At 38.1% G+C, this 26,627-nt stretch overlaps 1 protein-coding gene across 2 annotated transcripts; it reads right to left on the bottom strand.

Annotated features, from left to right (window-relative positions):
- Positions 1-193: 193 nt before the first annotated feature.
- Positions 194-25,489, bottom strand: LOC140374491 (NIPA-like protein 2). 2 transcript variants are annotated; one of them, XM_072461403.1, is made up of 11 exons: positions 25,292-25,489; positions 16,765-16,833; positions 14,939-15,107; positions 7,528-7,587; positions 5,628-5,749; positions 2,668-2,764; positions 1,816-1,951; positions 1,536-1,624; positions 936-999; positions 765-862; positions 194-439 (listed from the first exon to the last, which is right to left on the bottom strand). In XM_072461403.1, the coding sequence occupies exons 1-11, from the start codon at positions 25,364-25,366 to the stop codon at positions 333-335; spliced, it is 1,086 nt and encodes a 361-aa protein (XP_072317504.1). In that variant the 5' UTR covers positions 25,367-25,489; the 3' UTR covers positions 194-332. The 2 variants fall into 2 exon arrangements, with proteins under 2 accessions (XP_072317504.1, XP_072317505.1); XM_072461404.1 differs by having other exon boundaries at positions 2,668-2,719.
- Between the last annotated feature and the right edge of the window lie 1,138 nt (positions 25,490-26,627).

The following is a 26,627-nucleotide window of genomic DNA, read 5'->3' as shown; positions in this document are numbered from 1 at the left end:
TTGTCCATCAGTGATAGTGCCCAGAATGACATTTCTTGATCAGGTTGTACTTTGCATCATGCAGTGTGCACATTTGATAAACCATACTGACTTGTGTAGTGTTGTAAACTTGTACACCTTTTCTATTCCCTTTACTTTCATTATCACGAGTCATTCAATTCTAGGTAATTTAGTTCATTAAACTAAATTATCTCATCTTAAGCAAGTAAGCCTAAATTGTGCTATTTGCCAACACAGCTATTCACTGTTTAATGCTGATATACAAATCACTGTCTCTAAGTGTGTGTAGTTGGAACCCAAGTGCACCCATAGTTCCACAGATGGAGTGGGTGTTAAGAATCGTCAGATGGGCCCGCTCTGTTGCACATAAGTTTGTCTGCCAGTGGTTCGTATGGCAGCACACTCGCCGCTGGCTGAACTTTGCTGATGTTCTTTTTCCCTGTGAACATGGACAGCACAGCTCATTAGAGAAAGCCCAGGCTGACACTGTCCTGTAGTGTTTAATTGAGATATGGTCAGACAATGTTTTTTTGTTAATCTGCCGGTTGACTCTTTTGTTTGGGTAAATCAAATGGACAAAAATATTGGGTTCTATAATTTTGGAATTTTCCGTTGGATATTTCTTAAACAACGTACAGTTAATGGGAATACTAGGTTCAGCCCTAATATTATGATCAACAGTCACAAATGTTCAAGAGAGGCAGTGGATTTCATTATTAGGGTGTAGTATTTATTTACTGTATATGTTTCAAGTTTGAGCTTACCAGGAATAATGTCCATTGGAATAAAATCTGCAGTTTCTTGTTTTATCTTTGGTCTGTTTCGAGCGATCAAGAAAACTCCAACAAATGACAGAAAGCAACTGTAACAAAGATTCAAAATTATTTTTGTGTGAAATATTTACATGATGTAAGTAATCTTTGTTGAAATCATACCCAAACACAAACATGAAGATGTTGAGCAAAGCCAGGTCTTCAAACTCTTGATAAAATACAATACCTGCAAATGAACAAACTAAATATTTAATCTGAAACAAATGATTGCATACAGTAAGTGTTGGCTCTAATTTTCTACGTATTGAAGGGCAAACTAAAATCTTTCATCCCATCACTAGAGCAGACAAACCTGGCGTGTTTACATAACGCCCCATAAGTGTGTTATTGGTGTAGGTGGAGGATGAGACTAGATGTGGACAATGGTCAAACATACTCCAAATTTGATGTCTGTCAGATTGTTATTAAAGTGCTGAGTTGAGCTGAGTGGTTTATTTTGACAGATCTGACAGAGAAAGAAGTTCACCACCAATGACCTGTGATAACTTCACTGGACACTGTCACTAACAAAAAGACAAACTACAAAATAAATATTGTACTACATTAGAACTTGCATATAAATCCAAATAGTAATTACATTTTATAATTATAGAGGGACACAACAAAATTACAACTTGTGTTACGTGAATCAGGTTTTGGCAGTTAATTCCACAAAAAACCCTAATTCAAAACCCACTTTTGAATCAGTCTAACATGTTGTACCTGCAACAATAGCGCTGCTGGTGAAAAACACATAATTAATTGGCACCACTTCAGTTGCATCAAACATTTTCATGGCCTCGTTCAGAAATCTGTGTGGACAAAAGGGAATGAAAGGGCCTTGATTAATTGAGATGGTATTCTTGAGAGCCACTTAAACAGCTACAATGGAGAGCTTTCTATGCTGTCTCTAGGTGTGAAGCTCTATTTTAAACACTTTGTTAAGATTTAATAACCTCTCTCTTCTCTCATGAAGCACAGAGAAGAGAAGAATTAGACTCACTTGACCTGGAAGGCACAGGAGGCAACCATGACCACAAACATGGCATAAAAGATAGCATAAACGAGCTGCAGGCTTCCCTTCATCGTCTCAGTGATCATCCCCGACACGGCTTTGACCGAGATCACTGTCACAGAGGCTGAGGAGGTAACACACAACAATATTTACTGTCAGCACGAGATTTAGATTAATTTCCCTCCACGTATTTCCCAAAATAAAGAGTAATGCTAATAGGCATACCTACGTGTGACAGGTTTTTATGTTTCACTAATTATTTTGTCATTTGGTGATGGCATATGTGGTAAATAATAATAGTTTTACACCAGTTCAGAGGCAGATTGGGAAGGTTGAAAGTAGCAGGAAGCAGAGCAGTTCTAAAGAAGAATCCCTCTTTGTCATCGATACACATACAGTATTTCCTTTGAATGTAATGTAATAGCAATTCACACACAAGGAACACATTTTTCTGACAGTGTAAACATTAATTTAACAAAATAACCTTTCATATGCGCTTAAATGTTGTAAGTCAATTTAGATATAAGGTATTTTAGGATATTTAGCCACTCTAGCCTGAACTAGCCTAAATTAAAATATAAATGTTTTGTAGCTATTTTAAGTTACTGTTCAAACCAAAAAGTTGTCAATTTGCATTATCACATTATATAGCAAATATTCAATCAAAGATCCTTGGCACGAGAAGAACTGGCAATGTGATGAAATTATTACATGCTGTCGTGTTTAGATGCTCTTAATACGGTTGCTTGATGTTTTTGTTGTTGTCAATTGTAGTTAAGCAACAATGCAACCTATTTCTGTGAACGATTCCAACACTTTTCCTTTTGCCTGAGTCCATACCCAATAACGCCACCAGGAGCAGCACGACCACAATGTGCTTCACTTTCTTTATCTTGTACAGGAACAGAAGGAAGATGAAAAGCACAATCTCAATGACCTGCAGATAGAAAGTTACATAAGCAATCTCATTTATTCAATTTCCTTAAAAACTATTTTTTTACCAACTGCAATGAGCTAATTGAAATAAATGACTAAAGAAATGAAAAGCATTGTGACTTTCTAAATGAGAACGGCCCTTCTGAGTTCAGTCTTATTCAGCTGTTCAAGAGGCTCTGATGTAACACTATAGAGAGGGAGGACACAGTCTCAGCATGGACAGGGCCAAATGAGGATTTAGAAGGTCAGACTAACCTTTGTTTAGCCAACACACCAATTTTATTACAAGCAAAGTATATTTAATGACATATTTACAACTTTATAACATTTAAGACTATATCATATTAAGCATTTTAGCTGTAGTAGGTTTATTAGTGGTAATGTATTTAAAATCAACATTTTTAAATACATATTATATTTTTATGCTCACCCTTGCGCAGGTCGTCAATGACTTCGTACATTTATTTAGGTGCTGTACATAGATTATTGTGCTTAAGTTCAGTTTTTGAGTACCGGTATCTGTACTTTACTTGAGTTTCAGATGTATTTTTGTTGTATATTATTTACTTTGACACCACTACATTTGAAAGATAATACTTTCTACTCTAATACATTTCCAAAAAGACTCAAAAGATGAGTTTTACACATCGTTAGTCCTACAAAGCCTCATGATGCTCACTCCAGAGACTTGAGGTGTGCAAATGTGCTAGGGTTTCTATTATAACCCTGTTAGAACAATATGTTATTCATCGTACAATGGATAAAAAATCTTAGTTCGTCCAAGATTATTTGAAGATTATTACCTTTATGCCCAAATGAACATTGAAAAGACCACTTAAGCATTAAGACCCTATGTCAATGACAGTAAAATGTCTTATCAATGAGCAGATTAAATTATGTGGTAACAGTTTTTGCTTGAGAAATAATCAGACGTTGATGGATTTTTCATTTTACTTGGATTGATTTGTGCTCGCAGCTCAACACTCAGGTCTGAAATAGAAACCTAATGCATCAATCACATCAGCCAATCAGATCAAGGTCATCTCCATCTGAAAATATCCTCTAAACATTTTACCCACACCAGATTACTCTCTTTTATTCCTCATTGCCTTTTCTATATATTTATTTATTCATCTATCAATCTACAGTATCTATCAATCTATCTATCCAGGGATCTGCTTTAGCCACTCCTCCACTTTTGGGCTCACTGCCCTGAGTGCTCCAATGACCTCGGGCACCACTTTCACCATCACTTTCCAGGCCTTCTCCAGCTCTTCTCTGAGCCCTTGGTATTCCTCCAGTTTTTTTCCTTTTTTTTCCCGATGTTGCCATCACTTGGTATTGCCATGTCAACCCCAAGGGCTTTGCTCTGCTGTTTATCCACCACCACAATGTCTGGTTGATTTGCCATTACCATTCTGTCTGTCTGTATCTGAAAGTCCCAGAGGACCTTGGCTCAGTCGTTCTCCACCACATTTGGAGGTGTTTACCACTTTGTCCTTGGGGTCTCCAGCCTGTACTCTGCACAGATGTTTCTGTACACTATGCCAGCCTCCTGGTTATGACGCTCCATGTGCTGTTCATGCCAGCATCTTGCACCCTGCAGTTATGTGTGGGATGGTCTCAGGGCCCCCTTTGCACAGCCTACACCTTGGTTCTTGTCTGGTGTGGTAGATCTGGGCCTCTATTGATCTGGTGTTCAGGGCCTGCTCCTGTGCTGCCATGATCAGGGCTTCTGTGCCGTCCTTCAGACAGGCTCTTTCTAGCCATTCGTAGGATTTCGTGATATCGGACACTTCAGTTATGTTCCGGTGGTACATCCCATGTAGGGGGTTGTCCTCCCATAATGGTCCCTCCTGTAGCACCTCAAGCTCTGTTCCCCATTGCCTGAGACATTCACTATGCATGTCATCTGTTTGGGCCTAGGATAGTGGCTCTCACACTCACTAGGCCATGGCCTCCTTCCTTACGGCCAGAGTACAGTCTCAGGGTGCTGGATTTTGGGATGGAACCGTGCATGGGAGCTTTTGTGTCTTAACGTCTGTGTATATCTCTTCCTTTGGCCACCTTATTATTCCTGCAGGGTATCAAAACACTGGCCCGGGACTTGTTCTTGCCATTCTAAGGACTTGCCTTACTTGTTGTAGGTATTTGGCTTTTGCTGCTTTCCTTGTTACCTCTTGTTACCTTTGGTATTCCAAGGTACTTGTAACCATCATCTTGATTTGAGAGCAAGATTAATCTTATTTTACACCACTACAAATAACCTGTGACTTCTTTCAAAGAAACTTTTGGTACATTCTGCTGTGTTTTGTTGGTATTTGGTGAACATACCGGTACATGTGCGATCTGAGCAATAAAATGTCTGCATTGCACATAGGCCACTCATGGTGGCCACAGAAAGTAAATAGCAGGATGCGACCTTTAGAATCTTTTGATCTTTAATCTTTAAGGGCCAAACCTGTGAAACATGCATGTGCTGTGTACTGTGTGTGTTTGCCTCAGTTATCTCACTATGGTAACAGTGATGATGTTTATGCCATTGGTACAGGTATAAGAGTGGAGAGTCTCTGGAGCAGAGTGGTAAATCGACCAGTGCTAATGCAGTGCATGACCCTGAGCTGCTTCTATGTACAAGATCTGGGATTATTTGGACTGTATGTGTAAAAGGCATTATACTGATGCGAAACATAAACATACGCAAGAAAATACTTGTTTTTTTTCTATGGAGGCAAAGCAATTTATTTTTTTAATAGAACACTTGGCTACAAAGTAATTGCTTTACAGAACTAGAAAGAGCTCCTTGTTTTGAATACGTTTAATATTGTTATTATTATTATGGATATAAATTTTGAAACACCTACCATGTAACCCAGGAAGTACCAGCTGATGAAGTAGTAGTGTACCATTTGGGCCGTTACCATGGAGATGTTGTGGGGGGCAAAGGACACCAGTAGGTAGGTTCCTGTGATAGCCAGAGTTCCACCTGTGGAAAGAAGACAAGCTGTGATGAGAGAGAAAAGACATTTTTAACATTTGAATGAACTCCATACATCCATTCAGTAATATAGCTATAACTATTTTATTGTTTACTAACCTAAATAAAATGTTTAAATTAACCTGAAATAACAGTGAGTTTGATATAAATGCAATTTATTTTTTTTATGTAATTGGCCAAACCATTTTATGTAATTGGCCAAACCATTTTCAATTGGCCAAACCATTTTCAATGGTTTGGCCATGAAACCCTGGACTGACACAACAGACCTCTGTCTCTCCTCTTTCCCCTTTTCCCTCTCCTCCTCTCCCTGTCTCTCCTCTTTCCCTCTCCCTCTCCTCCTCTCCCTGTCTCTCCTCTTTCCCTCTCCTCCTCTTCCTGTCTCTCCTCTTTCCCTCTCCTCCTCTCCCTGTCTCTCCTCTTTCCCTCTCCCTCTCCTCCTCTCCCTGTCTCTCCTCTTTCCCTCTCCTCCTCTCCCTGTCTCTCCTTTTTTCTCTCCTCCTCTCCCTATCCCCTCTCCTCTCCTTGTCTCTCCTCCTCTCAATGATAACATCTGGTTTATGTTACATTACACAGAATGAATGTTTAAATTATGCTTTTAAGTCTGCAATTAGCCACACAATGAAATAACTAAGATTTCAGGATTCTTACTTTTTTCATTAATCTAAAGATAGATACATAGACATTATAAACAAATTAAATAGCCACAATAAATACTGGCCAAAGCCGTAGTTGGCTAGTTTTCCCTGTTAGGACACTGTTTTGGCCACTATTTTGAACACATTTAGCGCCCCCTGGAGGTAGCCAATACAACAGGCCTCTTTGACAGTGGGATGGTCAATCACCTGCCTGGATATGGACAGAGGAGAACTGATGCTTATGAAAGAAAAAACTGCGGTAAATGAGGTGTTAAATGAGACGCACTTAAGTTATTGTGTCACCGTGGAGGACTTCTACTTCTGCGCTCACATTTACAGTGAAAAGCGCATGGGATCAAAGTGGAAAGGGCCGATATAAAGACACACGCAGCATATTCTTCAGATACAAGGCCTTACACCGCATGAGCCAACAGTTTGCGGAGTAGTTTTATAAGTTGGACTCGGACAGAGAGGAGACATGTGCGGAGAGAGCGGGACAGATGGAGATGCGGAGGTAGAGGATCCAGAAAGCGCGCATATGTGCAGGCAGTGACCAAAGCTGTGACTCGTCCCAAACATGTAAGATAAGATAAGATAAGATAATCCTTTAATGTCCACACATGGGGAAATTTGTGTGAGAGCAGTAGACAGAGTCAGGCTGCCCGTTCCTCCGCTGTTCTCAAAGTCCTTTAGAGCTTGAGCTGGGCATTGTCTGTTCCTGAGAACGTTAAAAATCACACACTTCCCTAAACGACTACAGCTAAAATGAATTGTTAATGTAGCCAACTATAACCGATGTATTTTCTGCAATAGGAGATTATCATTCTGACAATTGTACAAAGAGCATAAATAGAGAAGAAAGAAAGTGCTGTGTGGTGCTGATATGACTGCCACTTTTCTCACTGTCAAAATCGTGAACATTGTGAACGCTATGTTATTTATGTCATTCAGCAGCTGAATCTAAATTGTAATGACAAACAAAATGGCTCATCACAACAGACTGTGCAAATGACTCATGGGACTAAGATTTGTGGTGATCTCATTCAGAAATGTTTTTTGTACAGACCATCAGCACTTTGCTTTCCAAATATGAAGAGCAATCTGCAGGTGTCAGCAGTGTTTCATTACCCAGGATGTCAGAGGCGCGAATCGTCTCCTTCAGGAAAACAACAGAGATGACGGCGCTAGCTGTGAAATAAAAAACACACACAACAGCATTAGGACTGCTTTATAAACAAACAGTAAACCTAATTTAAATACTAGTACAACACTGTCCCTTGGTAATATAAAGCAATTTGGTATGACGTTTGCTTATTTTCCCTTGTGTTTTTGTGCAACAAGTTATGCAAAGTCAGACTGGATTTTGACTTTAACAATTACATTTCATTCTGTGGGAGGAATACAAATAACTATGACTAGACAAGGACTAATAAATGTCAAAATATGTTTCGGGATTATGCTTTCTAGTGCGTGTCCTCGTCCCTCACTATGGGGCGGCACTGTTGCAGATGTCCAGTTCACAGATGGGTGTCTCAGACGGAGATAGACCGGACCAAATCTCAGACCATCTGTGTTCTTGGACGTGACCTGCCCCCTACAGCCCCTCGGACACCACAAGGATGTGCGCTTGTCTCATTGAGGTCAGTCAGCTTGTCCTGAAGTGACTCTTTATCATCAAGTATGTTTTGTCTGTCTTGAATCATGATTTAGTCATAGTTCTTCATATAGTCTTAAGTTTTGGTTTTGTCTAGTTCCGTTATATAAGTTATAATCAGTTTCCACCAGCTTGATGATTTGATAGACAGACAGACAAATGGGCGACAGAACTGGGGGGAAGGAGGACAAAGTCAGAGAGAATTAGTGGGGCTTTCTTTGCTGTTCACTTTAGAAACAAGCTGTTGTTTCTATGTCGCTGTTGCTCGACATTTAAAGATGCAAGTATTCACCATAATTAATACATTTTCATTAGCATATTTTACATAGAGGCTATAGGCTTCTAGAAGGCTGGGTACAGTTTTAACTGTAAAGTACTGAAAAAGGGAATGTACTATTGGTATCAGGGGGAAAAAAAATCACACCAAATATATTTGTCCTTCAAACTATATAAAGTTACTATGAATGGTAAAAACTATGACTTTTTTGATGTAAATCATGGATTAAAATAAAAATTATCCATACTGGGAAAACCCAATAAGAGAAACTGTTTTTTGTGGGAGTACTCTTTTAAAAATAAAATACAGATCAAACACAGTATAACCAAATAAAATGCCAATAAAACAATAAAATTAACAAATACATAAAAATACACTTTATATGTATACACATACACTTTGGGATGATAATAAATAAACAATAAATAATAATAAATAATAATGGAAAACATGAGCGCCAGCACTGTGGATATTCCTAAACCAGTGCTTTAAAATCATTAGAAGGCATAAAATAATTTGATTTAAATAGTCTCTGTGTTTGTTGTTGTTTGTTCTGTCCAGGTAACAGTCCAACCAGGTGTAATTTAAGTACCCCTAGAAATGTCAAGGTATCCAACCTGTATAAATAATTTGAGTAAAAATGGTTTCTAAAACCAACTACTTGTGAGCACAGATGACCCAAACAATACTTCAAATGAACACTACCATAATTGGCCACACACAAGCTCTTAAAAATGTAATTATATCTTCATCTATGATGCATGTAGCTATACACAGCTACACAACGCAATCTAAGCATGATTAAGAACTGTCACTCCCCTCTGATAAATGCTCCTCATTAGAGCTTTATTGCACTGCAGAATCATACCAAGATGCTCCTCTGTGCACCACAATTTTCCTAACGCCATCCATCACCATCAGAATAACCACATGCATGAAAAAGCTCACACAAGCTCAGACTCAGATTAGTCTTCTTAATGTTTCCCCCGACTACACGCTCAGAAAGGCACGGCATGTTTCACTGTGATAGGCAGGCGTGGGCATTATGTCCAAGCACACGCTGTGGTAAGAAAGGGAACGAATGAGGAATGAGAGACAGTGGATGGATGGGCAAGCAAACGAGTGGCATTTTGTATTGTAAGTGAATGGAGTGGGCTAATTCGGGAAGATTTGGAAACGGCTGGGGCCAAATGGATTGGTGTGCAGTGTTAGGATAAGAACAAAAACACGGGTAATAAAGCTACAAACAATATTGATCATTTGTGGGCATGCTTTCTTGTCAAAATGTGTCTTTTTAAATGACCCACTGTTTTCTCCAGTCCAATTTGAATCATTCCTAGTATAGCGACTGAAGGCAAGTGAAAGTTGGTTTTCTATGCCATGGAAAATGTAATGGCAGAAAATGGGTCATGTCATGTCATTCTAATGTTGTTTTAGGCCATGACCTGTCACGGAATAAATATTTGTGTTAAGATAAGATAAGATAAGATATTCCTTTATTGTCCCACATAGGGAAATTTCATTGGTGCAACGCAGGTAGATACAGAGGTAGATACAGAAGAACAGATCACTTATAGGAAGTCTGAAAAACACTTTCAGTAGAAGATCTCCTATAAATAAATAAAAACTCCCATAGACAAATAAATAAATAAATAAATACCATTGCATGTGATCCCGACAGTAATTGCACATGAATATGTGTCACGACAGCACATAGATTGCACATGAATTTCACAGTAATTGCACATGAATTCCAACAGCAATTGCACATATGACAGAATTGCACATCAGTATTAGGTTAGGTCAGTATTGCGACGTGTTGTTCTCCTGTGTGCAGATGGGATAAGAATATGGGGTCCTGATTATACTGAATATCTACTGTCCGGCGCCTCTTAATCATCAGTTAATGCGGTGTGGAAATGGTCTTTGATTAAACCTCTGAAGAGATGGCTGGAACCGTCACAGACGTGATAGTCTGGTCTATCTCTTTTTGAGCTGATTTGGGTTGTGATTATGTTATGTTTGTTACCACCTATAAAAGGTGTACTTTGTAAATTGTAAAGTTAGGTAGGGACAGAACGACCTTGTCTTAGGGAGAGACAAGGTCGTTCTGTCTGTGCACGTGAATAAACTTCCACCTTTTGAGAGAGACCGAGAGACTCTGTTTCTGCTTCAAGTTATTGCCTGGTTACTCTTTACTTGATCATTGTTTACAGGAAACTGCCGTAACAAAAACAAAGTCATCGTGTCATTATCTGAGAAGATGTAATCACATTAAGCCCAAAATAGCATCTGAATCAAATCAAATCGAACAGCTACAGTATACAACTAATATATAAATATTCAAAAAATATGTCAAGAAAAATGTTTCACATAATACTGTGATAATATTTTTTTTTCAATTCAGCCAAAACAGTGTCAAACATTTAAACATAGGGAAACGTAGTTAAAAGTTAAAAGATTTTTTCAGCAATTTTTTAATCATATTTCCTCGTGGCGTGGATAAATCATTAGTCCTGCCACGTATCAATCATAAAACGCACCTACTGCTCACCTGCAGCCGCGTGCGGTTCGTCCCCACGTTGTGCCCTAAGCGCATGGATCTATCATAATATAGTTCCCTCAGTGTACGGGGCAAAATGAAGACGGAGAAAGACAGTTCGAGCTGACGCAGAAGTGGACAGAAATCTACGGGAGAAGAGATGAGATGCGCTCCGTTGCGCTAATAAACAAACGCACGTGTGTGTTGTATCGGTCCGCACGGGGGAGTGCGCATGCGCACTTCCGCCTGCGTGCTCAAATCGCCGAAAAAATCGTCCATACCGCCTTTAAGCATATGAAAAAAATAATGAAAAGGAGCAGAAAGTCAAAAAACTACCGGTAATTCTTCATTGTTGTCATTCATCTTCACTGCCCAAGGACTCCAGATGGAAATGAGTTACCTGCTAAATCTAGTACAAAGCATCTTTTCGCTTTGAGATTAATGTTATCTGTGCACTGTTCTTGTTTTACATAATAAATAAATAAATATAATAAAATTGTGTGCCCTAAAACACATTTTCTGGAAAGAAGGTTTTTTTAGCAGTTTTATTAAACAAACCTAAAAATGTTAGTTTGATTCCATAAACACTGGAAATTGTAATTTATTAGACAATGTGAACGAAAGCAAATCAGGCATCTCAGTTGTTTGGCTTGTCATGCCAAGAATTGTAAATATTCTAAAATTCTGATGTTTCTTCTCACAATATTCAAAACACTTAAGTTCTATCTAGCCTGCTCTACACATTCAAAGTAAGTTTTGTATGAATCATGTAGAAAGAGCTCATGAGTGCACACTATGTATCATATTATATGCAAATTTAATAAAAATAAAAAAATAAAAATCCTACTTTATAGTATTTTGGTCTGTACTAATTACAGATTATTATTTATTTAGAGACCAGATTTGACAGTTGAAAGAAGTACGTGAGCATCTGTCCCTCTCCCACAAGACGACCTCGCACCATTATCCTTCAGGAATAGCCTACATATTTTCTATCTTTTTAAAAATGTCCTTCTATAATATCACCTTGAAATATCCACCTTGGAGCTTTGAACACGTGTGTGTTTGGGGCATACATCTTGTTTGTTAAACATGTTTGACACGCTAAACTCCCCTATGGCACTCTGTTTATCCATAACATACTGCTCTGCTGAAGCATGTCTTTATGATGGAGGCACAGCTCAAATAATCTCAAGTTTTTTACTGTGTGCAATTGACCAAAGTGAGACGCAGGGCTGCCTCCAAGGGCTTTAAACGGCTGTAAATAAAAAAGACATCTGTTGCAATTCAAGCACAACGTCACAGCAAGAAGAACGAGGAGAAACAAATAAACAGCCTGATAATATCATATAATCTCTATCTATTGAATGTATTAGAGTATGATTATTACACTTCTCTGTTATTATATGTTCTTGGTAAATCAAAGTTAAACTAGTTAAGTATTTTAACCCTAAACCCTTAATTATTGTTTTACATAAGCCACTCATGTCCATCCAGTCTACTTTCCTTTGAGGCATGTCTAGATCAGTAAAAACAAATGACTACAATAAAAGTGATGTCACAATACTCAAATTTCAACCTTGATTTTGATACAAACAAACATCTTGGACTAGTTCTGATATAGATTCATAACGGAATGTCCAACTTATGTGATTTTGTCAGAATGGAGGACCTACAAATATCTACTTAGTCTCATTAGTTTTACTCTCAAAATGTATTATCCATGTTTGACAACTCTAATTACTGAAACTGTCTGATGACTGCAAAGTGAAAAGGTGGAAGAAAATGTGACATCACCCCTGGAAAAAATATTTTGGTTATTTGGTTTTGTCGACGACGAAAGCACAGGAAACAAAACAATGGCTTGATTCATTGTCACAGAACAATAAATACATCTGCTCCTAACGGCACATTTTACAGTGGACGCAGTGATGGATGCGCACTTTGTAACATCTTTCAGCCTGTTTTGCATCACCACAAGGTCTCTAACAGTGGGGCTCGAGGTGTGATTGGAATTGTTGAAAGGCACAGGTGACTCGGTGGACAGCCGTAATTGCTCTCAGTAGAGGAGCACAACAGGGATGCACACTGACAGTCGCATGGTTTTGACTCGATTGTTTTTTAACACCAAAATACTTCTCTTTCCGTCTAATGGTGCGGTTCAAGGGTGCAATCTTCTTTTCAATGATAAGAACCTCATTTACAGAAACGGTAGAAATTAGATTTTGGGGTTATAGAAATGCGAGGACAGCTCCCATGGGACCATTATGGGGTTCAGGCAAATCATTCTTCCTGATTTGAAGGATGTTGTGAGGAGCTTCCCATTTTGAAAGATATATATGTCAATGGAGAACCGTTGCCATGCCAAATCCTTCAAATCAGGACGGAATCTTTATGGCTGAAACCCATGAATAGGCTGTAGATTAAGAACAACCACTTTTGCCAGTTTTACACCTGGGCCATTATCAAAATATGGGGATTTTCTGTCTGAGAAACGAAATAAAATGTTTTATCATATATTTTAGATAATATATTCAGGGCTATGTTAGCACTACAACTAGCATTCACGGACAACCTAAATATTGATATGTATTTCATAATTATAATAATAAGTAACAGCAGTAATATTTTCTAGAAAATAGTAATTCTGTATCATTGTACAATCCCAACTGGTTATATTTGTCTTAGAAAAAATGCTTTGTACTATTGTAAAAGTGCATAACACCAATGACCAATGGTAAAACTGGACATTTTTAAGTTTTTTGGCTCTTACTAATCAAAAGGCACACATATATTTAAACATACAAAGTACTGGTCAGTAATTCAGATAACACCAATGACACAAATGCGGACAGACATAGAAAATATAAATTATTATAATCTGAATGCATCATCTTTGTACAAATTATGTGCTGCATTTAATGCTTTTGTTTAGATTGAGTATTTTTTTTGTTTTGTTTTTTGTTTTAATACTTTCTGTTTTAGGGCTGGAAAGTGGGGACACGTTTGTCACCTCATTTTGATAATGACCCATCTAATATGAGCCTTTCCAAAGTCATTCCACAGTCATGCATGCCTTTACAATAGCCTCGGGTCCAGTGGAGGTGCAGATTTGCAAAAAGAAGTTGCAAGGGTCTGGAGCAGTTTTCAGGTAATTAGACAAGTGCTCTGTATTATTGTGTGATCCTGCGCTGCATTGGTCATATATGCACTGCAGCACACTGTAGATGTACACACAATGTTTAGATTAAATTCAACAACTCATGCACTCCGGGATAGATCATCGGCTATAGGAACAGACAACTTCTTTTTCTGATAGCAGAAATGCTCAGCACTTTTTATGCGCCTCAAGTAAAAATATTCAGCTTCACTGTGCCGTTATTGTTAGCTTATTACGCATTGTAAACACTTACAACACAACTGTCAAACTCCTGTTATCGCGGCACAAGCTCTTACTCAAACATAATATAACAGGGTTTGGTGCCACCTTAACAAGATTTGTGGTTTTGCCCTGTGCTTTTCTCCGACCATTCATCCCCTGGCGAGTCTTGCCTGTTGGAAAATCATTTGAAGCGTTGTTGTAATAGTTGCCATTAATATAAGTGAGTCAGAGGCACCTCCAGCTCTGAGTGACGGAGGCAGCCTCAGTCCTGTTCAATATTTAACCTGCGTTTAGAGTATTTGCACTGAGCAGCTGTCAGACGCAGCAGCGGAGAACCTTTGTTTTGATTGGCTAATGATTCAGACTCACTCCTATTCACACTGTTTCTGTAGAGGATTTATAATGTGAATACTAAATGGTTAGACAATTAGGGATACAACTTCAGTATGTGAAGCATGTCCCACGTCCCTTTTAAGCAACTGATTAAAGAATAGAGAAAGAAAAAAAAACTTTAGTTGTCTTTAGAATGTCTAGATATTTAAGTCAAATTCTTCTTATTTGACCTTTATTTAAAACAGTTTGAGATATACGCAGGCACCTTTCATTTATGTTACTTATAAGTTTGACAGCTGTAAACCTACTTTACCACTGCTTCATGTGTAATGTAGGAGAGTGGTTCCTTACCTATGACTGACACACAGCCCAGCGGAGCGATGAGTGATGCAGGGGCGAAACCGTAGGCAGCGAAGTTCCCCAGTTCGCCCACTCCCATCAGTATCACCCCCATCCACCAGAGGGCAGATGTGTAGTAGGGCTTGGTGCCACGCTGGGCCTGTCGCATATGGGTATATTTCTGAAAACATAAAAGAAAGGGAACCAACGGTTACGGTCATGCGATTATGGCATAGTATAGTCCATTGTTTCCCAACCAGGGGTCCGCGGGAGCACTGATCAGCTTCATGGAATGTTTCTGATTTTAAACAAGTTCTTAAGAATGTTTTGGGGGATTTTTCACATCAGTATCATTAAATTAAGGTAATATTACAGTGAAACTAATAGAAAATATACCATAGATTTATTTCTTATGTTATGTACCTCTAATCAATGAAATTTCCCCATGTGGGACAATAAAGGACCATCTTATCTTATCTTATCTTAAAACCACATACCAAATCAACGTGTCCTGTTACATTGACCTCAGAGCACTGCAGTCGCGGGGAAAGTGCGAGTCTGCAAAAAATCTGCACGGGGTCTATTTTTCCAGTACACCACAGCGGTCTGGAGGGGTTTTCAGGTAAATTGATGGGTGTTATCCCTTGAACTCATGTGTACCTGCTCTGCGTTGGTCAAGTACACTGTACTGTGCCAGGCAGTCTGCAAGTAATCCACTCAAAATACATGATGAACTCGCTCAAGATTGAGTACAATTCCGGGTACTCCAGACAAAAAGGTTGGGCACACCTGGTATAATCTATTCATTTCAATGTCTGATATTCCTTTACTGTATTGTATTTTAAAATAATAAATCACTACAACTATGCTATTATCACCGTTATTACTTCAAGTACAATCCACTACTAGTATCTTCCACTTCTTGTTTCTCTATTGTCAAGTGTCTATCTTCTAAGAGCATCATAATCCATTATAATCCAGTATAACAATATTCCATCCACACTACAAGTAAAGTTTAAACCACATCGAACAGGGATATTAATGATATCCAAATCTCTCTGCGCAATATTACTTCTGATGATATGATGTAACAACATGTCAGTTATTGTTGCATCTCTACAAACAACTTAACGTCCTAAATCTGATCCGTCTCGTTATGCTGTTTTTTATTGCCTTAGGGATTCATCACAAGTTGCTTCAAAATTGTTATTGAAAATAGAACACAAAGCAAGTAAATGTATCTGATCCAAATACTGCAGCTTAGCAGCGCTGCAGTGATGTTGTTAAAACAGTGCTTATGTTGTTTCTCCAAAGGGGCTCTTGATTTGATTAGGAGTGCTATTGTGTATTTATGAGATGATTATCAAGCAAATCAAGCACCAAAACATGTGTGGTTAGAATATATGCATTTATAGTGAGAGTATTCGGTTCCTGAAGCACCATTGAATATTGTTATGCTTTTTAGCAATCAGGAAAAAATAAACTTAAAACGACATGTGCCCATGTGCCCACTTGTAAAAATTATGTCATCAAAATGGGCAAAAAAATTTTTTTACACAACTTTGAAGTGTATGAAGATGAATGATAATGACAGAATTAAACATAAATTGACAAGTTCATCGTCTTGATAAACTATATGATTACATTGTATAAAAAAACATGTGTTTGGTGATGTTTTTGGAAAGAATTGTCACTCATGTTTTTCCAAAGTTTAAAAAAGAGATCTGAGTATTTGTAGGTGATGAAATATACTTAGCGATCTCTAAAACGATACAGTAAACTCCGAGTGAAGACGCGCCTGTGAGTCCCCCGCAGAGATGCACTCGCTGTTGTTGTACCTGTATGTTGAGAGAAATGCTGATGATCATGTTCCCACAGATGGAGACGATGATTCCCAGGAGATAAGCCTGTGGAGGAAAAACAACAGTAAATATGAGAATCAGGTGGTGCACGGATTGTTATAGAAAAAATGTGCAAAAAAATTAAATACTGCAAGCTTCAACTATCATCTTTAAGGAATAAGGGATGGATCAGAGTGTTTAATTACTACATCTCACAAATCAAGACTATTCATTTTGCCCTGCGGTTGCACTCTAATTTTAACCAGTGACGTCAACGCAATCACTTTTCTGGTTGAGAGTCTGCCACATGCTTGTCTCCATAGAGATGTGATAACTTTGCCTAAAATGTCACATCATATGGCATTAAACATGTTGCATTTATTCTATTACAGGTGTTTTTTTTCTCTTGCTATACCTTGTAAAGCATGCATTCTGACATTGAGTGAACTCGCCTCTCCACAGCTCTGACCTGTAAGTTGGCGTGGTGGAGTTTCCTGCTTGTCTCCATAACCACCAGACACCAGAAAAGTTAAATAGTGCACCTTTAAAAGTCAAACGTGATAAGCAGCATGTCTTGGATCTCCGACCAATCAAAACAGTATGTCCATAAAGATCTGAGTAACGCGACTCGAACAAGTATTTTTTATAGATTTTCATGGTCATGATTAAACTCAGACTTGAAACGCTACATAAGCTAACCAACTTTGACTGTTAAAAACAATCTCATGAGGACCATCGATGTGAAAATGTTTGATCTTCTTTGTTTTTTCCCTTTTAAATATTCATGTTACCTTTCCAAACGTTATTTTGCAAGCTTTTTGAGGAGATGCTCTGTCACATTTTGCTGAGAAGATTATTGGCGAAGGGAAAATGAAATGTTTTGGTCATAAACATTCACTGTGCTCTGGGGCTTAGAGCAGATGACGGAGAAAGTTACTCAGACCGTGTAAAGAAGGAAAGTATCCATCATAAGTGGCCTGTAACAGTGGAGATGAAACAATTATAGAAATGAGAGGCAAATGGTTATAAGTTAATTGAAATAACATTAAGTACTGTATAAAAACTGAGAAATAATGTTAATAGTAAAATAGTAGGTAGCTACAGGTAGATATTACTATTTTTTGGAGTTTATTTTGGTTAGTGAGTGTTTTTCTAGTCTATAGTGTCAGTTATCATTTGTACAGAACATCAAAACTGTGAAATAACTTGTGAAATAACATCTTGAAATCTCATCTGTTTTCGGTGATAAGGTTGTGTGTTTTACTTGAGACGTGACAGAAATGACTCCAGGATGAATGAAAAGTAAATAGATCGTCTGTAAACACAAAGTCGGCTCCTTCACAGAGACTACTTCCTACTGTCAATGGGCTGTATCCAACTCCACATTCAAATTCAATGAGCCGTCGTCCAGGTTCGATAAGAGGTGTGGCCTTTGCTCTTTGAATACGTCAGGGAAATGTGACAGTCTGATAATAATGTACATGTTCACGTCTATCTGCTTATTAACCTTTGGAAATGTTTCATTCTTTAGTCACTGTTGACAGGACTGCAAATGAAAACTAATCAAGGCAATTTGTTTGTTACGCAGTGAGAGAAATGTAGTACTTGTCGCTAATGATGCTTAAAAGCATCCATCTGATGTAGCTGAACCACAAGTAATGATAAAACTATCTGCGTGTACATTTTGAATCACATTAAAGTGCATTATGTTACATTTTGAAACAGCTTTTTGTCTCCATGATGTTATTGTTCCACAGTATGGCAATAAACATATCTGTAATGCATTTATTCAATTACATGTGTGTTTATTTCTCAAAAATACCTTGGAAAAGACTTGTAACTCGGTGGGACAAACAATAATATCTCCATGGAAACAAGCAGGCGGCAACCCTCAAGCAGAAAACGTACACACACAGTATAGTGCACCTTTAAATCCTGTAACTACTTCTTGACATTCTGGTATGGGTGCAGTTCTGTCAGTTGTCTTCTACTTATTGACTTAGAAACTTAAGAAACTTTACTTTGAACAATAACGTCGTTAGACATTGGGAGAAAAACTGGACAATCCCAGGCAATAATTGTTTTTCAAATATTCAGCCCATTTTAGCACAAATAAATCCACCCAGCAGCTTGCATATTACTGAAGCCACTCCAGATTTAATCACCGCATAACCAAACTTATCATCTCTTATGAAGTTCATGAGCCCAGTGGATTTGTGGGTAATTTTAAATTCAGACCAGCACTCGGTCCTATCCACAGTGAGTCTTAACCAAACCTTCTGCCCACTTTTCCTTCAGACTGGACTGGAGAGTACTTACTTGTACCTGACAGAAAATATCAGGACAAGCGGGATTTATATATTTTACTTTTGTTTGTGGTTACAGCAGAAGATCCTGAGATAAACACAGTCAACGGGTGTTATTGAAGCCACAAAACCCCCATTTCGACTGTTTGTGTCAATAAAACTCTGAACATTTGGACCCAAGATATCACACAATCCCTGTAGAGATCGGAACTGAAAGACAAAAATGAAATAATATTGTAAAAATTGACATCTTTGTTGCATTCATTGGCATTCCATATCCGATTGTAAAAAATAAAGAACAAGAAAGAAGCTTGCATCCAGTCACCACAAACTAAATCTCCTTAGTTTACTATATGATACTAACCTAGAATGTAATCCTTATCTCTAGACGACCAAAAACTGCAGCAGTATCAAAACAATCAATGGTCAGTTTGTTTTATTTCTGTTAATAATCCAGTTTTCTTCATATTCAGTTAGACTGGGCGATATGCCAAAAATGTATCACCATCACCAACACAAATGGCTTTCAAATGAATTTACTGAATTAACATAAACAATACAGACTTTGAATAATTTAACACAGAAAAAGATCACATTTCTAAAGCTTGAACTCTGCTCCAAACCACATGCTTTTCTCAGAGAATTGGCTGTAGACCTCCTGGTGTACAACAAGCATTGATACAAGCATTAGAAATGACTGAATCTCAATTTGACCAACAATGGTTTAATTTCTAGTCTGATTCCTCATCTGTATCATTTTTTTTTTCTTTTTGTCTCCTTTCTTTCAACCATCTTTCGTCCTTTCACTCCATCATCTCACTTTATTTATTTTTTCTTGGTTTTTCCTCTTTTTTGTTTAGTTTTATGACTTTATTAGTTACTGTCCGGCCCTATTTTCAGTCACACATCTGCACATATCCGTTATACAACACCAGAGTCTATGTTATTTCAAGACTCTTCCCTTTCAATGGTCAGGATGAAAAAAAAAAAACATGAAAAAAACGAACAAAACTGAGTCCATCTGTCTGTGAGATGGAGCCATTCAAAGTGTGAGAAGCGCCACATCTCACCTTCGAATGGCCCTGTATCTTTTACCAGACAAACAGCGAATATTGGCCTGGCACATTTGTTTGTTTGTGTGAAATTAGAGCGTATGTATTTGGCAGCTCACAGCGGGTACGTCGTGTCAGTGCCAAACGAGGCAGAAGGCTGTGGACTGAGGAGAGAGAAGAGGAGACGGAGGAGACAAGAACAGGCCTGAATAATTCTGAGAAAAATCAATCGGGCTTCATTTTTAACAACCAATCTTGTGATGTCATTACTTGTTCCAGCCAACACAATAGAGAAGATACATCTGCTAATGAGTCTGTGGGGTCGGCGTAGAGACATGCATGCATTTAAACGATTTGCCGAGAGCACATCGTATCAACTTAATGCCTTTATAAAGCCCTTTAAACTTGTATCATATTAGAACAATAGTCAGTTACTCAAACGTTCTGAAAGGTACTGTTTAAATAGGAGAGACTGGACAGGAGTGAAGTTCTGTGCGATGGAAAGAGCAAACACAGCCGTGGGAGTGCCTCTGAGGGCAGCTTACTTAGCAGTTCACACTCACAGTCAAGACCAGAAACAGACTTCATCACAGAGCTCCCTATCTGCTGTGAGATATAATAGACCGACAATCGACAATGACTTGAACATCCTGCGTAATCCCTCCGTATACATATTAGTGCCACTGATTCTCACCATTATGTACTGAAGTCATATTTATTTTCCATGGTATGCAATTGTTTCACAGTGGTTAAACAGTTACGCATCATGATTGTCAATAAGCACCTCATTTACATTGTTATGGACTTGCCGTTTTGTTATAGTGTGTGTGTGTGTGTGTGTGTGTGTGTGTGTGTGTGTGTGTTCAATGCTCCATATTATCTTGTGTTAAATTAGTAAATAATATATAAAGATTTTTCAAAGGTCTGGGTAAGATTAAAATTGATTTATTCAGGCGTATTGCTATAATACTGTTCCGTAATTAGCACTTTCTAAAAGGTTTTAAATTATTGTGTCACCTTTTAGGGTTACTTTCATTCACCTACTACTTGATTGTAACTCGTCAATAGAGCTTTTTTGAAACCGTTGGTCTTACATGGCTCACTCAGTGGACTGAAAACTGTAATATCTCTATGCTATTTCAATTCGGGCTCACACAACTCCAATTAACCATCACAATTTTCTTCATCTATTCTTTATATTGCCTTGAAGAGGTTAAAGTTCATGCTTCATTCCGGTTAAATCCATCTGTCACTCTCTCAGAGCATCGCTGAGACTGTCCAATAGGGAGAGTGGCCGTGTTTTTGTTTGAGCACTGAGCTGCATTCAAGAGAATATTTTAATAAATATGGCGGGTCACAAAATATCTCGAAATAGCAGACTGTCACTGTGAGGTCACAATTAATTTGTTATCGCCTTATTGCCCAGCCCTAGTCCTGTTGCAACCTTTTTATTTTCAACTTCACTTCATGCTTCAGTGAAGTCCATCTTAACTTGCTCCAAAGCGGCCCCGAAAGCTGATTAAAAGTTCAAACTTTCATTTTACAAAGCCAAAAGTTAAGAGGCCAAAGTCACTTGCAACTTGGACCGATCAGAATAACAAAATGCATATATTCATTCTGAGATGACTTTATTTTTATCTCTCAAATTATACAGCTGCGTCACAGTGAATGATATAAATAGACAAGTCAAAGTATAATTTCCAGGCAAGGACATTTTCACCTCGTAGCGACACAGTTTCTAAATTAAATGACAAAAGGTAGGAAAAATGTCTATATACAATGCCGGTTTGAACCTGTTTTATTATGCAGATGAATATGACGGCTACTGGACTATAAGAGTAGTACATCATTGGAGCTTCTTTATTGTGGTGGAGGGAAAATTTAACAAATAAATTAATTCATGTTTTAATAGTGGGGCATGGGAAATTCAATGAATACATTAAATATATATATAAATTTTATATACACTTTGTATCAAATGATATAAACTACATATAAACGTGATATTAAAATGATAAGGATTGTTTACACAGCTCTATAAACACATGGATTTTCCCACACCACTTCTTACTCCTCCTCCTCTTTCCAGATGTGAGCTCCTGTTTGTATGTAAACTGTGAGTCCAGCGCGTGTCCAAGAAACTGATGCATGGCAAGTTACAGTGATTTAGACGTGTCCTTAAAATAAAACTGCTTAAAGTCCCAAAAGTCTAAAGTCAGATGGCTTTTGAGTCAGTTGGCTTTTGAGTAGAATGAGATCACAGATTGTGAGTTTAGTCTTTTTAGCGTTTCTTTTACACTCTATGAAAAAAACACCATGTGTAGTTATATCCCTTCTTAAGAGGGGATAAATTGTGCCTGGCTGTAAAACGCTTAAATCAGACTGTATTCAACTGTACAATGGATTGAGTCTGATTAGACTAGAGCAGCAGCGCCAAATGCATTTTGGGCCGCGGGCTGAATTTCAATGCTCAGTCTGGTGTAGCGGGCCAAATCCAACGTAGAACATATAAAAATATATAGCTTTAGCCTACTAATAGAAATTTGTGGAAACTTTTACACAAATCTGCAGCAGGTGACGTGCATCAGCAGCAGGAACAGGAATATGGACTTGTGATTTGAGTTCTGATATTACTATTGATATCAAAGACCTGTTGGCTGTTACTGCTCAAACTCAATATGGACTCACTATTTTTATAGTCTAAGCTTAATGAGAATAAACTCTTCATGTAGTGAATCAAATGAGTGCATTGTTTTTATATTCACAGTGTCAGAGCTTACAGCAGTGTCACCCATGTTCATACTTTATTACACTCTGACCCATGTTTTACCATTGACTCCTGATCTGTCCAGGATTGCACTGGTTTGGATGTTTTCCTCACAGCGCATGATTACAGAAGTTTCTTTTTTCTCGTTGTTCGCTCTAAATTAGTGCCGCTTTTAGCACAGCTCTAACCTCCACACCCCTGGACAAGAGTGTCTGGCCCTCACTGTTTATCAAATCAGACTGTATTCAACTGTATATGCACATTATTAGAGGAATATGCAATATGACTGAATATTGTGGCATTGGTTTTGCAATAAAAGCTCTAATAAACAAACACTAAACCCAATGCTAAAATGTTATAAATTATATGCATGATGATGCAACATGGCATCTTTTTAATGTCGATATAAGAATTCCATCCATTTCTGACCATGGAGACTAGTTTAGAGCTAATTGTGATGTGTCTAAGTGCCTTTAATCTTGCAGTCCCATTGACAATGTTAGCAACAAACTTTATTCCTGTAACTTTCCGATAGCAATAACAATAAAACACATTATTCAGGCAAATAATCTCTAATTTCTAATGTCTGACCGCTCTGATCTGCATTTGGGCCAGGAGACTGACTGAAGACACTGTACCCCTTTATGTCCTGGGACAATAAGCATCTGTCCTGCTCTGGAATGGGCTGGTGTGTGGAGGGAGCCTGCACTGAGCTCGTGGGAAGAGGATGGCAAATTGCAAAAACACCACTTTCAAGCTGTGCAACATCAAGTAAACATGCAAATGGCTGTATTATTGTTGAGCATTACAGTGAATGGTACTAGCTTTCTCTTCAGGGTAATGAGTTTAAAATTGAATTGAGAAAAGCACTTATCACTTTCTGTAATTCAAGGATAGCGCCGTCATTTTTCAGCATAGCAATTTTAAACACACTGGTTATGCATTTGATCACTTTTATTATGATAACCCTGGTCTAATGCTTGTTTTTCCTTAGCATGTGTGCCCTTCGCTCTCTCACTCTTCTGCAGATTCACATTCCCTTAAATATTTATCTGTAAAGTCGCTGTTGATCTGTCTTTATATGACACCGTTTCCTCAGGGTGACACTACTCAAACAGAGGAAGAGAGAGACACAAAATGAAAGAAAAAGGATAGTGTAAAGGACTGAAACACCATTGTTCTATATATCATGTTTTTTTAGCTTTATTTTTTGGAGTTTTACATTTAATGCCATACTATAGAACATTCTAGGCAAAGTAATAACTAGAGTTAGTCAGTGCACCTTTAGGGCATTTTTTGATGTTTTCCTCATCTTTTGTCAAACTAAAGATTAATGCTAGGTTTGTCCTCGTAGGTCTCTAATTATACAGGTTGTTGTAACTTTGCTTTAATTGATTTTAGAGCTTGTTAATATTGACAGTTCTAAGAGTTCAAGCTTTGAGTTGGCTTATTCCTTAATATTTGAATGAAGTCTTCCAATTTACCAATTATAACCAAATATGTCTGTTTAATCTAATATTTTGCACCATTTTTACATATGTTACACGTTGGATTTAACAGGATAAGACTAAAATACAGTTTGCATCTTGTTTTTACAAGGAGCTGATTAGCATTTAGTAATTTCTACATCAAATACTTCAGTACTTTAGCTTAAGTAATGATTCGACTGAGCTGAAAACTGGCTGTAAACTACTACTTTTGCATTTGTATCTATATTTGAGGTGAAGGAAGCAGGTGATGAAAGACACTTCCATCTCACAAGAAGAACTACTCTACTCTGAAGACACTTTTAAGTTAAGTTCCATCAGCCCCAAAGAAGCATTACAGACACCAGTCTTCACAATTCTGTTTCTATTTAACCTGCATCACAGTCATGCAGGACACATTGTGAATAATGGTAACTCAGTCGAGAGCCAATGGAAAGAAAGAATCATTTGAATGCCATGATTTAGTTGAGATCACTTTAGAAAACACTTGGGACAGCTGCCAAGTCCAAAAGAGCTACAGCCTGGCACTTGACCCATCTCATTATCCATAAAAGCCTCTGGGACTGGGCTCACCATGTGCCCCAGTCCCAGCTGTTTGGATGTGAATGGGACAAAGAATCTTCAACCTTTTCATGGCTCACACACACTTTGCTTTGGAATTCATTCTGTAACTGCAGGCTGTTACTACAATAAGTAGCCTAAAACCAAACTTTGAGTTTGTCACGGGAGGAAAAGGTAACTATTTGCTTAGTTTCTGCAAATTTAAGAACAGGTTCGACACGCTTTATGTAGGCTATAGGATATCTCTCAGTCAACAAACTACCGTCTCTGAAAATGCTAACGTGTTTTAAAAGCCCTAATAATTAAAACACGTTGAATGTTCCAGTAGGTTAATGCTTTGACATAACTTACCTGAAGCGGGTTTTCCAGGATCTCGGCCCGGAACGCATCAGATGTAACAGCCGCTGACACATTGGAGTTGTTCATCTTTTCCTTTCCAAACTAGCGGAGCATAGAATCCTCCGCTGCCCTCTCATCTCCGTGTCCTCTTTATCCCATTCCGCTCGTCCCACGTCTTTGTCCTTTTCAATGAGGACAAACTGAGAGAAAGTTGTCCACAGACGCGCGTGTGGAGCGCATTGTGGCGCGGGTGCACGTGGTGCTGAAGCAACCAATCAGATATGAGGACGAGCATGGCGTTGCCAAAAGCTTGTAACAAATACACTTACACTATGGTCTGCAGTCACAATCCTACCACTGCAGCATACACTTGATTTATTTCAGACTGCAAACGATCAAAAGGATTTGACAAATCACACGCAAGACACAAGTGCAATGCACTTTGCACGCGTCACGTGGACGAGGTGTGTCTGTATGGAAAGCCAATATGATCATAATAAAGCAGCGCCGTCTACAGATACAGTCCTACTTTTCCTCCTAACTAAAACCATCCTTCAAGTCTGTAAACCTACTCGAATCTGTTTCTCTCTTGCACACACATATAAAACCGTAAAACTATCACCAAAAAGGCTATAATTTTCGTTTCCTCCTTCTCTTCAATAAAACATAAATAAAATAAAAAATATGTTCAATCAGCTGGATCCACTGCATTTTATTTAATCGTTAAAGCTCTAAAGTGAAAACCTTCGTGACACTGAACCACATGTTGGTCAAACACAAAGGCCAACATGAATAAACCATTGAACGCTTTCACAAGGCGTGGGTTCCGGCTGGACACAAGGACACTACAGTCTCTTTTAGTTTTAGCTGGAAAGAAGCCTGTGCAACACATCAACACTCAAGTTCTCACAACAACAGGTGTTTCATTGTGTTTATTTTATTATTTTCTGTCTGTTTCCATCTGTTTGCTTGTACACAGCTTTTGATCCATTCAAATGGATCAACATAACAAGTAATATGCAAACCAGGCCGGCCACATCAGAGACACAGCCTTTATTACAATAACAGGTTGGTCAGAAGCATGAATTCATTTGGGCATGCTGTTTTTGTATATTTTATTTTATTAAGTATTCTTTCATTCTCAATCTACACAGATGAGAATGAGAGCTATATTCTGTACGGTCTCTTATAGCCTACTAAGAATGGTTTAAAAAAAAGTGTTTCAACAATGTTGAGCATTTGGATATGAAGCTTTTCGAAAGTAATGCTCCATTTCATTTTCGAAGTAAGCTACATCTTCTTTTTAAAAAAAAAACTTTATTACACAAGACAGCTGAGTGTGAAATGT

This window comes from Eucyclogobius newberryi, unplaced genomic scaffold, assembly GCF_026437365.1.
Source record: "Eucyclogobius newberryi isolate DKJ021-1_F unplaced genomic scaffold, fEucNew1.0.hap1 SCAF_3, whole genome shotgun sequence".
Lineage (NCBI taxonomy): Eukaryota > Metazoa > Chordata > Actinopteri > Gobiiformes > Gobiidae > Eucyclogobius > Eucyclogobius newberryi.
The sequence above is the reverse complement of the archived record's forward strand: the minus strand, read 5'-3'. Positions and strand labels throughout refer to the sequence as shown.